General features: G+C 37.9%; 1 protein-coding gene across 8 annotated transcripts in view; it reads right to left on the bottom strand.

Annotated features, from left to right (window-relative positions):
* The window catches only part of NTNG1 (netrin G1), a 152,448-nt gene that overhangs the window by 80,968 nt on the left and 57,840 nt on the right, over positions 1-13,640 (bottom strand). For all 8 annotated transcript variants that reach the window (XM_048947113.1, XM_048947106.1, XM_048947105.1 and 5 more), the window contains exon 3: positions 6,326-6,966. In XM_048947113.1, the coding sequence (XP_048803070.1) occupies positions 6,326-6,966 (641 nt within the window). The remainder of the gene's footprint in view (positions 1-6,325; positions 6,967-13,640) is intronic.

The following is a 13,640-nucleotide window of genomic DNA, read 5'->3' as shown; positions in this document are numbered from 1 at the left end:
TCTCCTGTATTTGAAACCCGTCAGTTAAGTACAGGTAACTGAAATCACAGAAATTAGTTCTAATTTAAAAGATGGCACCTGAAACTAGTATCAGATTTGGTCTCTTACTCCAATATGTAGCTTCACATACTGTACAGTACATTTACTACAGCGCTATACTAGAAGAAAAGAAGTGAAAAGGCAGAAACTGTCTTAGTTTTGAACATTTTTTTAAATCACAGATGACGTCTTATTTATTACAACAAAAAAGATTACTAGAGAGAGAGAAATATTACCTATGTCAAGAAAAAGCATATGTATATTCTAAGTCCATCTACTTCCTTCTGAGGAACTTACTAATTTGATGAGTGTCCTTGAAAACTCATCTTCTAAACACATGTAGTTAAATACAGAAATAGGCAAAATTGACTGCAGAAAAGCTCACCATGTGGATACTTGTGGAAGGAATCAGAATCACAGAAAAACAAAACAAAACAAAACCTCTGCAAATTGGTAGTTTCTGTTACTTGTGAAATAGTTGAGAGAGATTTTAAACTTTTAACATGATAGCATGTTGTACTGCTCCAGCTTGGATCGTGTACGTATTATCACTGACACAACCTGAAGGACATCCTAGTGCCAGAGATCATTTGTACATGTGATCCAGAGAATCTTTAGGCATTAAATTGAAATCTTTTGAAATGAAAAGCTTAAAGGAAAGTTTCTGCAAGATATCGGAATCACCAAATTTATTCAGAAAGGCTCTTTGGATAGCTTTTCAGCATATAAAGTAACACAGAAAGAAAAAATTCTCATTTCTTTCATCAGTAGTTTCATCTCTATTTCTTTAATGTTCAATGGCAAAATGAATTATACTACAAAAGAGCTTGGTTCCTCTCCTCAAACACTGATTCTGCATGATATGGGGCTTTCTTGAAAGGCAGCCGAGGGAGATCAGTACTGAAATACTTGACGTTTTGCAAAATGGGCCAAAAAAAAGATGATCAAATGCTAATGAGGAAAGGTGGTGTGTGAAAACTGGTGGTTTAATTCCACTGGTTTCAAAAGGCAGTAGCAGAATTAAAGGCTTTATCAGCTTTCCAGATTCTAATGCTCTGCTCCCCTTCAAGTCACTACAAGACTGAAACCACTCTGAGCTGATTGCCAGGACTTATGTAATCAGGATGGCAGGTGGAAACAAACAAAATACTATTTGGTATCACTGGAACGTGCGCAGGACTAAAACCTGCCTAAAACACTGGTAAACCACTGAACCACTGGAGACTGCTAATGTGAAAATAAACACAGTAACTATTTAATTATTTCAATTGCTAATGATTTTATATTTGTTTACAGAAAAAGAAGGGCAATCTTCCTTGCTGACATATTACAGTAGATAAATTTAAAAAGCTAATTGCACTTGGGAGTTAAGGATAAATTGACATGCTCTTAAATACACAAGTTTTTTTCTCTCTTATTCTCTAATGAGTTTATAATTAAATTGGAGAAATTGCTAGAATTACTCCAAGTACTAGTGAAAATAACCTTCTTGTGAAGTGTTCTTGTAAATCAAAAGAGTATTCAAGTACAGTAAATATATAGTTGAAATATGAATGGTATTTATCTGTCCCCTTTAAAGTTTAATGCCAATTTATCTTTACTTTGATTGTCAGGTTTTGAGCTGAATGTTAATGAAAACATTTCCCTATAAATAAAGTAAAGCGCAATTTTGTACTCCTATTTCCACTGAGCAAAGTTCTGCTTTGGGGTACATCACAGAGGGATATTATTTTAGTGCTGTCATGTGCATGCCAGAATAACACCCCATCTATAATCCCATTGATCCATCCATGTGACGAAGAACCCAGGGTCTGGCACCCAAGCTGGTGGGCACTCTGCAGCATGAGCGTTGTAGCACCAGCAACCCGGTGCTACGGGGTCTGCAGGGCAGGATAACAAAAAAGGCAAAAAACCCCAAGCCACAGAGTAGCAAGTATGCCTTTCCCAAGTGCAATTTGGTCAGATTCTGAGATGGATTAAATTTGGAAGAGATAAGTGAGAGCAAGTAACTGTTAAAACGGAGGATATTTTTCACATGCGTACTGCAACTTAGAGGTTTCTGTTACTGCTGGAACTGCAAGTGTAGCTGAGGCAGGGTCAGAAAATTCTGGAGCTTAAATAAAGAAGCTTCAAGGCAAGAAGAATATAAAAATAAATTCGAAAGGGCTTAATAACATTGTATAGAGGCTGAGTACTCTAGTGTCAGAAAGAAATTCTTTGCTCTTAGATCAAAAACTAATCACAAAAGAACAATGTGGGATGAGATTTTTCTTTGATTTAGCTAGATAGTCATTCTATAACCACTGGGGATATATATATGTATGTATTTACTATTGTCTAAAATTATAGTTAGTGTGCAGCGTAAAAATGTGCATATTATTGACAACACAAAAGTTGAACAAAAAATATTTTGGAATGAATCCGGCTAAACCTTTAGCAGTCAGATCTAAAATCTGCTAGGAACCTTTTGCTTGACTTCAAAGGAACTATTATCAGCACTTCAGTGAAATTCTACAAAAAAAAAAAAAAAAAAAAAAAAAAAAAAAAAGAAAAGAAAAAAAGAAAAGCACTGTGTGCTTACTGTCAGGGCTCATGGTATGTTGGATCTGCAGAGCCCACTATACATCCACCTCCTCAAGCAGTGAAAGGAGAGAAACCTTCCTGAGGTTATCACATGGGGTACCTTTGATTCTCTGCTACAGGACAGAGACTTGTCTACTCTTTCCTAATTTCCCATCCCAGAAGACTTTATTTATGCATTAATCGACCTTTCTAGCTGTTAGGACCATCTTGCTTCAGCAGTTAATTAACACAAGTGCCATAATTTAATACAGTTAATGCTACTTGATGCCCTTTAATGTACCTTCCATTAGTGATATTATTGTAGTATTACCCTGTAAATTAAAATGAGATCAAGACTAAGAGAGGCTATCTTTAATTAAGGTACTGGCACACTACATCGTCCATTATTCACTAGAAAAAATCACTCTGATTTAGTGAAGCAGGCCATCAGTAAGTCAGAATTAGTTCATGTGGATTATTAGGTTTCTTGAATAATATGAGCACAATGGGGTTGCTGAAATTGCTAACAGCCAGGCAGCCAGGTTTCCTTTTTTTTTTTCATCATCTTAGTAAACACACAATGAAAGAGGTAAACTGAAGATGAACAAACAGGTAGTAATAGAGGAGGTAAAGCACCCATTAAGAACACACCGGCTTTCATCTCTGATACATCAGGCTTATTTTACACCAAACTGCAAAGCAGTGATGAAACAAACCATATATTAAGTGCGAAAATCTCCTGTCTTTAATTCATTGTGAAGTATTAGACATTTCAGCATTTTGTATATTAAATTTGGCATCTTTAAGATAGATATTTTCCATCGGTGATTCTTAAAATAGAGCATGAAACAAATTTTAGGCTGCCTTTAGGAACATGCTATTTTAAGCTTTGGTGATTTTAACTTTATTTAAACTACAGGTTATATTTTTAACAAAGGGACTAGCTTCCAAACGTGTCTGCTAGCAACAAGCTTTTAGGTATCATCTCTTTGTATCCATCCCATCCTCATGGAATCCTGCATATCCTATGCTGCAGAATGGCAGGGCTGGTCCTGGGATTTAGTCAGTTCGCTAGTCCAGAAACGCAGGGAGTGATGACAGAAACTCAATATGAGTGCATCAGAAAACTCCAACTCTACTGTTAAAGCAAGCCTATATTTATAACCACTTTAGCAAACTTGGCACAAACTGATTGGTTAACCAGCCCGTAACAACTCCTAACCCACAAAGATGATAGGTTACACGTGCTTTCATGTCTTAGTAACTATCTCTGTGGCGCCCCCCACAGATACTTCTTTATCTCCGACCCAAGTTTCTCCTTGGTTGTTTACTTCGGACCTCGAGGACACGGTGTCCTTGCAGAGAACACACCAGTATTTTCCCATCTGTATGTCTTTACAGCCTCCCACCTTGTCCGGCTCGTACAGCTGTTTGAGGGGCCCATGGCCCCTTTGGCTAGCAAGCCGCTCATCGACAATCCTATCTTTACCTAAGTCTCAAAGTGTGTGAAAAATGTGAAAAATTGTGGCAAAAAAAATATATATATATATAAATTAATTTTCAGTTAATATGTTAATATCCTAGATTAAGGTGCAAGGGCTGGAAAGTTCAGCTGAATCAGAAATGGTCACAAAACAACCTGTAACTGTTGCCTCTTCCCCTCTTCCAATCCATACAATTCTGTGAGTCTGTATTACCACACCTGCTGCCACCATACCAGGGCATGGGGCCAAAATGCTTGTTTGGAGATCTGGCAGAGGGAGCCTGTGGAGTTTCTGGTAGGAGACCACAAATTCGTCAGACAGGGGCCTATTGCAAGAGACTCTTCAGTGGGACCAAATAATCAGGGGATGCATCCTTAGCAATAAGCAAGCCCACAGATTATTTAATGAGAAAGGCTGTCTATGTGTTGAAGGCAAGGACCCCAAATCCCTAAAGAGCTGTCCTTATTAGCAGAAGAGTAACAAGAATTCACACAGATCTAATTCAGTGAGACGGTATTACATATCAGACAATTCTGTTAACACATAAGTTGAATTACTATTGCATTTAGACAACAAGCTTCAGCATCAGATAAGTTCTCTGTACAGGTAGACTTCATTTTTATAGATAATTTGTCAAAAGATTGCTGTCCCCCAGCTATGTTTGGAAGGTTTCAGTTTCTAATTTGCATGCGGTGCACTCTTTTTTTTTTTCCCCTCCTCAAATGCTTTTTTTAACAAGACACTGATAGTCTAATTGAAGCATTCCTGGGTTTTCAAATGGGAAGCAACATTTTCTTTAAGTGTAAGGAACTTAAAATCCTGATCTCTGGTCTAATCTCTCTGTATACATGACTTATTGGAGCCTCATGGAGAAAGGATACACATGAAGTAGAACATATTTGCCAATTTTGATATGCTGGAGTTAGTATTACTAAACTATTTCAAACTATTTTAAGTTGCCCATGATCCACTTAGCCTGAATATGGGTTGGATGCAGAACATGGTAACTACATGCTAAATCTATGATCCTGCAGAAATCCTTATGCATTCAAGTCTGTATGCGGCAGCAATTCTTCCTTCATATAAATTCAGATCATCTATTTTTCAATAGATTTTCAATAGACTTTATCAATCCATTTTTATATCGTGGAAGTACTTAACAACTTCAAAGGCTTGTATAAAAGAGGGAGAAAATGGTAAACTCATGAAAGGAATGATAAGATACAACAGCCAGTGTATTAGACATTTAATATCTCTATTATTTTTCACTTGTTTCTTTGCCTGGAAAAATACCCCAGCCTACTAAGATAAATTAGCTTTCCTGTTTGTTTTGATATCTAGCTTCTCTTAAAAAATATATAAATAAATAAAAAGGAGGATTTGAACTCTCTGAAGGTACAGAGCAAAACAAAAAGACAAAAGGGTTCATTAGGGAGTTGAGTGAATAGCTAATAGAGAAGATACCATTTGTTTCTTCTGAACAAATATGCATCCAAGGCACATGTTAAGAATATCACCCTTCTGCTTGAGGTCATCAGTCAATTGCTAGTTAGAGATGGTAAGGAGACTTCCCTATATGAATGTCACCGCGCTTTTATTAATTTTGAGTCTAGGACACCTGATACCAGCCCTTGCTTGCCACAGAGGGCCAATCTGTCTTGAACCTGGATGAGTAATAATCTTTGCTGCATTCAGATCAGTCTCATGCCCTCCAAAACACTGCTGGTTTTTCCATTCTGCTTCAGTTTCATGGCATTTCAGAACTAATTAAAGTAAAAGGAATGGACTCTCATCTCTGTTGCCTCATTGTTTATATATAATTTGCCCTACTGGAAAAAGTCTATGCAAAGGCTGCTGTATCAATTGATTCTTGCATTAAAGGCCTAGAAAAAATAATGAAATTGAATCCCTCTTCTCAGTTAACTGCCCACAGATGAAGCTTCAACTGTATAAAAGCAGAAAGAGAGTCCCTGAAAAGTGTCATAATGCCAGGTTGAAATCCTGAGCCAATGTAAGAAAATGCTTTAATCATTCAGGGCTTTGCAGGCTAGTGACAGCAAATGCCCATGATTTAGTGCCATTGAGTCAGAAACTTCTAATACTATCAAAAATGCACCAACTGAGTCAAATTTCCAATGAACACACTTTGGTTGCTATTCGTTATGTTTGGGGAAACAGTTTTTATATAACCTCTATAAACAAACTCATATGCTTGCTCCTAAAGGTTTATAATCTCTTACCTTCCATATACCCTTATGTCTGAGATGGCATAAAAGTACCGTGCCAGGTGTTGCTCATCTACATATATTTCTCCAGTTGCTGGTCTAAGCAATCTTATCCTCAGATCTGTGATGGTAAAGAAATCTCTTAATTTCTTGGTTGTGTCAAGCTGGCCATAAAGAGAAGCCATATTATGAAGCCGAGGTCCAGCAAAAAAAGCAAATCTATCTTTGATTTCAAAGTGGATTATTTTACTGTTTGTCATATATCCAGTAGAGTATTCTTCCGTGCAAATGATTTCTAGGACTGTATGCTGTGATAAATCCCTCACTGATTTTGGATCCATGTGGAAAGCATCTAAACAGTCTGTGGCATAATACTGGTAGGGCTGCCATGTTCGTCCATAGTCGAGGGATTTCTCCAGGATCATTTGGTCTGGACGGCCAGATTCAAAAGTGATAACTATGTTATCTGTCAGCTCAATGGTTTTGTTCCAGGAGAGTGTAATATTAACATGAAGAGGCTTAGGATAATCCTTCCAAGTTGTGGACTGCCAAAATGTGGATGGATGTCTTCCTTCAAGATCAAACATCAATTCTGGAGGATGAGCCAGTTCTTGGGTACTTGCATCACATTCATTATTGCACATGTAGGGGTTCCCCTAGAAGAGAGCAGAACAAGTTTACAAGGGAAACAGTGTAGTGACTGTGACACATAAAGATGTTTTGTATTTGGCATATGAAAATTGCTGCTTTTAATTCAGGAGTGAAAGTGGGAAAGAAGAAATGAGTGCTTGCAAGGAATACCTTTATCTTGACTAGATTTATCTTGTACATTTTACCTTACACCTAATGATCTTACATTAAGGTAAATGTACACAAAAATATATAGTACATTTACTTACGTGTTGTAAATATTTTCCTCAGTACATTTTAGAGAAAGAAACTAGTTTATTTACCCTTGTATTGGGCTTATGTGGCAAGATTTTGTTAGCAGAAGTGGAAATGGAGTGACTAGTCATAAAAGACCAGGAACAGTAAAGAAGTATCTAACAGGTTAGTAAGTCTGACTCTTAGAAAGATTCAACAGCCAAGAGAATTCCTTTTTAAAACAATTATGCTCCTCAAGAGCTCCATTCGTAAAGGAAGCAATTTTTAGGTGAAAATTATTGAAGTCAGCAGTATAGCCCCTACGCACTCCATATGAAACAGTAGACAGTACAACGTCATGTTCCCTTTCACCCAGGTGTGAAATGAAACATGCTTAACTGTATTTTCAGCCTAGCACTGTCCTTTCTTAAAACACTGACACTCTCCATCAGAAGCTACTAGAAAAATTAGTGCACCACGAGTTTGATTCAGACTTCTGCCACCTTATTACAGGGTAGAAAAGTACTTCAGGAAAGACTTTTCATGAAACACAGCCTCCAATTTATCAGGACAAGATAATCCACCACTTGATTAGGTGGGAGATGTCAGCAGCTGCAGCTGGAATGCTGCCGAGGTGGCTGGAGGTCTGAACTGTGGATTGAGTTAAAAACAGCAACAAAAAGAGCTTGCCAATAATGCACAGCTTTTACTGCTACTTGTCCTCTGTAGCAAGGTGAAAGTGAATTATTCTCTCTCTGGCCTTTTGATGCATTAGCTTGCAAGCTACAATCTTCCTCTCCTTCACAAAGGCTATTTTGTCTGCAGATTGGGGTATCTTGCAGCAGTTGCCAAGATATCAGACCCTGCAGGCTGCACTGAATCACGTCCATCCAATTTAAACTTTCAACAGCACATTAATATTTTGCTGCTTGTTCATTCTGCATTTGCTTTGGAGAACGATAGCTGCCCTCTATCTTTCTCTGTGTACAGTGTGGATTGTGGAAGAAGTTATGTTTTTTTGTCACTGATGGTCTGCACTGTTGGGGAAAAAGTTGCACACGTCTGTTTCTACTAGTGCTGAATATGGACATAAGTGCAGCTGCGGTTGTCATTAATCAGAGTTCTCCTCACCTGTCCTGATAATAGAACAAGCCTTGGTATGATGATCAACCTTTTCTTTTCTTACAATTACAATTATTGCTTCTCTCTACCTCGAGTCCTCGGGGCAATGAGGCTGTTCAATGCCATCCAGCATATGAAATGAGCTTCATACACGTTTCCACCTTGGTCACAGCTCTGCCCCTTGGCATACTCCCATGAAACACAAAGAAAAATGACTTCGGCACTTACTTTCACCTCCCCACAAGCAAATCCTCTTCCCTGCACAGGGAAACATTTTTCTCATGTCACTTTCCCATTAATACAGCTGAATCCTAAAATTTACAACAATTCTTCAGGACTCAAAGTTAAGAAAAAAATAAGAAAGAGTTATTTGAAAAGCAGAATGGTACTCATTAAGCAGAAGGATTCAAAACACGGAACTGTAACTGAGAATATTCTGCAAAATGTCTATAAAAAGTTCCTGTCACAGTTTTCTTGATTTCAAGCTCACGGTTACTATTCCTATTCCTTCCTTTTGAATAAAACAGTGAAAATCAAAATAAGTTTCAGGCAGAATAGATAAAAGATTGACTTTTTTGTTACTTAGCTCAATTTCATATAGCAGATATGAATACAAGGAAATGCCACCTTACTTAGGCACTTTCCTTAGGAAAAATGTGCACACTATGAGATCTACAAGGTTCCATACACTTTGAATAGATATAAATCCAAATTTTGGAGAAAACATTCAGTTACATGAGGCACACCTTTCTGAAGTTTACTAGAAAAATCCAGACATTTCTGTGGCTGTTATCGTGAAGCTGTCTGCATACCTATAATGCGTATCTTCTGTCATCTCTTTGGCAAAAGCCGTATCACTGGAAGGTCACAGGTATTGAAACAGTAAATAAATGGTTCTGGATAGCAAGACACTTGTTAAGCATTGCTTAGGGATGTCTTTGGTTTCCTACAGCAGATAGTAAGGCCATTGTAATTCATGTTATAAACCAAACCTAAACACTGTTCTGAGTCCCTGGGTAGAGTAGAAGGCATGTTATGTGATTCTGAGTGGGTAATCCAGATTGTAGATTGTGCACAGTGAATGCTAAACATTGGCATTTGCTTGCTTCTGAATGGTGCTCTGTATCTCTGTGTGCACAAAGCTTTTTGAGAAAGTTGATGCTACTCCACTTAATGGCAGAGCGCAGTGAGACACATGCCAGGATGACAGCACTGCCCCACATCTGAATCTGATCTTACCAAACCGTACTGTAAGGAAAGCACTGCAAACGAGACTCCAAGTACAAGGCTTTGGGCATTTCTTCCACCAAAAACGAAATTATTCTTTTAATTCTGTAGCACTCAATTCTCATTAAAGGGACAAATGATTTGATTACACCATAATAACCCATGTGGAGTTCAATATTCTGGAGAGGAAATTTGAAAAAAAAATAAGCCAATATAAGCTGATAAAATAAATGTCCTGAATTCTAGCACAGGGATGGGGAGATAAATTATAATGATAGGTAAGTTCCCATCTGCCTGCTGGCATGGCATTCAGTGATGTAATTTTGTAATGGTTGAATATTGCTTCAGAGGCTTAGAATCAGATCCTCAATTTTTCTACACATAACTTGGCTTTAAACTGTTTCTAATTAATCTTAAAAGGTAATTTATACATTAAGTCATATTTATACTACCAAAACTGTGTAAAGCTGCCTACATGGAAGTTCTTTAATACATGTTAGTACGAAACAATTCAATTAACTGAGATTAGTTATGTATTTTAATGTCTACGTCTCTAAGATAATCCTCTTTAAGACCTCTATTTCAGTACAATGAATACAACATGGAAAACTTTCCCCAGTTTGTCAAAACTAAGCACATTCTGTGGTGGGAACGTCTAAACAACCAAAACATTAGCAGCGATAAGTAATTTTGTGACCAGCAGGCAGCTGGAAATAGATCTTAATTTAAGCTCTCCAAGTAACAGCTTTTCAGCTGGACAAGGTGAAAAATACTTATAACTTTTTAAAATGATATTTACATCATTAAGAGATTTCTAAATAATTAAACGCTAATAAATAATTCTAAATGCTTCACTGCCTATTAACATAAGAGGTTTCTGAGGTTTCTCTATACCATTACCAGCTAGAAAAAAACCACTGTTTTGCTGTACAGTAATTGGATATTGGTATTAAATAGCTTCTTGCAGGCAGTCAAATTAAGTTGCTATTATTTTATTTTATTCACGTATGGAATTCAAAATATTGCCAAAACCAGTACCACCACAGTTCAGACGGCTGGGCTTTGGGAAGTGCCTGTTTGCAGGCTCTACCCCGCAGCCACAGGGCCGTGGCTGTATCACATGATTTGATCCTGCTCAGCCATGGCTGAAAAAAGCAGAGTTATCTGAGAAGCTGCTGACTGGTCCCAGGAGACTTTCCCCTCAAACATATAGTTTGTGTTTGCACACAAGGTCTCTGTCAGCAAGCTTGAATTCTGATGGAGGTGTTCAGGATGGTGCAAGGGGTGCTGCTGGCCGGCCATCAGCTGGACCACTGAGGCGTCTTACCAGGCCTATCTGTGGGCACAGCTTGGTGACAAATGGAACAAGGACCCTTGGGTAAGGATTTAGGATAGAGACAGTGGTAGTGTAACCTTTAAATATCAACAGGGCAGTCAGCAGCTCCTGTTCAAGGGTTAAAATCTGATGACTCTGAGCCAAAGCCTGCATCACAAAGATCCTTCTGTGCCATACACACAGGCTTAGAGCTTGATTGAAGATGTTGCTTCTTTCAGTCTGCTTCCTGTCCGCGCTAACACCTCATGGACTTTTTTACTCGGGAACAAAGACAGGGGGGCTTAACCTTTCTTCGGCATGAATATTGGAAGCTGTATCACAGATTACATGCTGTAATAGACACCTGGCTAAATCCCTACAGAGGATTATAGCTTGCATTTTCAAACTGGTGAAGGCTGCTGAGGTCAAGCAGGCCAAGATTTTAAGAAGGAGCAAAACGAATTTTCAAGAAGCAAGTCACAGCAACTGATTTTTATATTGCTGCCTCAAGGTAGTTAGCTCAGATGCACTAGATAAGAAATAAATACAGTCTGAATCAAACTTGGAGTGTTTGATCACTGCATTCAAATCACACTTCTGGAAATAATAGTTTTTTTCTTTTTCAAAGGAGTACTACAAGTACTCCACTCAGTACCTTGTGGTATGTTGCAGATGACTAATTAGACAGCAATAACTGACAGTGAACATTGCTCTAGTGCTCACATTTTCCATGTGATTTCTAAACGGGAGTTAGGTGTTTACTGTGACACAGCCATATATTATTAAACCATTAATAGGGAGATACTACTCATTAGGAATTTTTCCTTTCAGGGCAGTACAGTGGATTGGCAAGGCAAAGAATCTGCCACATAATAGTTTATGTTGTCAAACTCACTACATCCATTAACTGGTTCGAGAGTTTCTTTGTCAGTGTTTGTAGAATTATTGTTGTGAGGAAGACAGGGTTGGCTATAGACAAGAACATTTTACCATCAATAACCCTTCATCACTACAGTGACAGCATTTTAACTTAAAGTGATTTAAGCCTAAAAAGAAAAAATGCTAAAATCTCAGTGGAAGATCTGATGTGCTCACAGAGCTCCCAGGTGAGAGGCATTTGGGTGGTCAGAGAAGCACTTTGAACTGTGAGCTGCAGGCTGTACACTGTGAATTTGCCAAAACCAGCAAAAAGAAAATAAAAAACTGTTTAAATCAATAACTTCTGGGGAGACTTAAAAATATTAAACCAAAGAGGACGTGACTGGTCAAAACAAATAATAATACTTAATAATTTTGTGCACTTTTAAGCTGGAAAATATGTTGCAGATTATTGTCCTGATCCTGAAAGAAATTCAGTGTAAGAAAACGCCAGATTTTTTAAAAAGATCTATTAGTCTCTAAAGATTTGGCACTTTGTCTCATGAAACACAGGCCTAACTAATTAATCTTCATGACAATAGCTCCATGAGATAGGGACCCTATCCCAAATTTACATATAGCCCAGAAATAGAAAGACTTTGCATGATGAATTCTCTAAAACCTGTTCATATTGTAATTTCTTCCAAAGCCTCACGGTGTATCACCTCAGGCAATTCCTAGTACCCAGAGTAGTTCATTAATTATTATTATTATTATTATTATTATTATTATTATTATTATATCATGCCTTTCTCCAATACTAGGAACTGAAAATGTTTTGTAGAAAAAACATTTTAAAAATTGCATTGTCATCTAGAGAAAACTGTTTTCCTCTTTCCATAGCCGTTCTTTGATGTTTAACAGGAATGCAGGGCAGAACATATCTGATGAATAGAGGGAACAAATTATATGTTCTAAATCTCTACAGGCTTCTGGAGTTTTCTGGTTCACACTAGAGTCACTGAGAGAATTAGAGAAACTGCTACCATATCACCACTGATATTATATGATCACATTTGCAAAGGCATTTAATTCCTATCAGAACATTATTTCTTTTTAATTCCTCAAGATGCTGTTTTTTGAAATGCTTTTCAAATTACTAGGCAAGCAGGTTTAATAACCAATTGTGGGACAAATCCTGCTTTGAGGCTGTCTTTGAGTTGGCAATGTTGCTGATATTATTTTGACCACTTGGTGATTCTGGAATTAATGGTATTTTTTGTCAGATGTGCTGGCACTGACCTGAGTATATTTTTGTTGTTTGAGAAATTGTTTTCCTCTTGTATCAGTGGGTATCTGGCAACATAATCACTTTCTTATTTATAGCTTTTGTAATGTCTTGAGGTGCACACTACTGGGATCTCATCACACTTAGCTCTGGCTAAACAATATGACAACAGTTCCAAGAAAATCTAAGTTTCTTTATATGCCAGATGCACATTTGGGTTTGAGAAACTGAAATCGCAGGGGGCAGAATCCATTCCTGTCGGGATACTGGCACCTGTCCTGGCAAAACCAGCCCGTCTGTCAGAACTCTTCTCAGATAGAGAAGCACAGAACATGGATCGCCATGGGCCTGCTCAGCTCCCCCTGTGCATTTCTGTCAGACTGGCTTATGCAGATGTTCTGCCACCCTGCAGTGATCCTGATGGGAAAGGGTGCCCTTCACTTTACATTCAGTGGTCTGATACAGACTTCATTTTGCTCAATTTAGAATTTAGAAAGGAAGCCACTTTGGAAAGGAGTAAAGATAGGAACTCTCTAAAATTCTGCAGTGCCACTCCTGTGTTAGAAAAAGCAATGCTAAGGCAACTGGTGTGATCCTACTGAGGGATGGTCTCAGATGTCACAGTGGATCACAGAGAGAATAGAGCATTGTTAAAA

Source organism: Lagopus muta, chromosome 5 (assembly GCF_023343835.1).
Source record: "Lagopus muta isolate bLagMut1 chromosome 5, bLagMut1 primary, whole genome shotgun sequence".
NCBI lineage: Eukaryota > Metazoa > Chordata > Aves > Galliformes > Phasianidae > Lagopus > Lagopus muta.
This window is presented reverse-complemented; position numbering and strand designations above follow the sequence as displayed.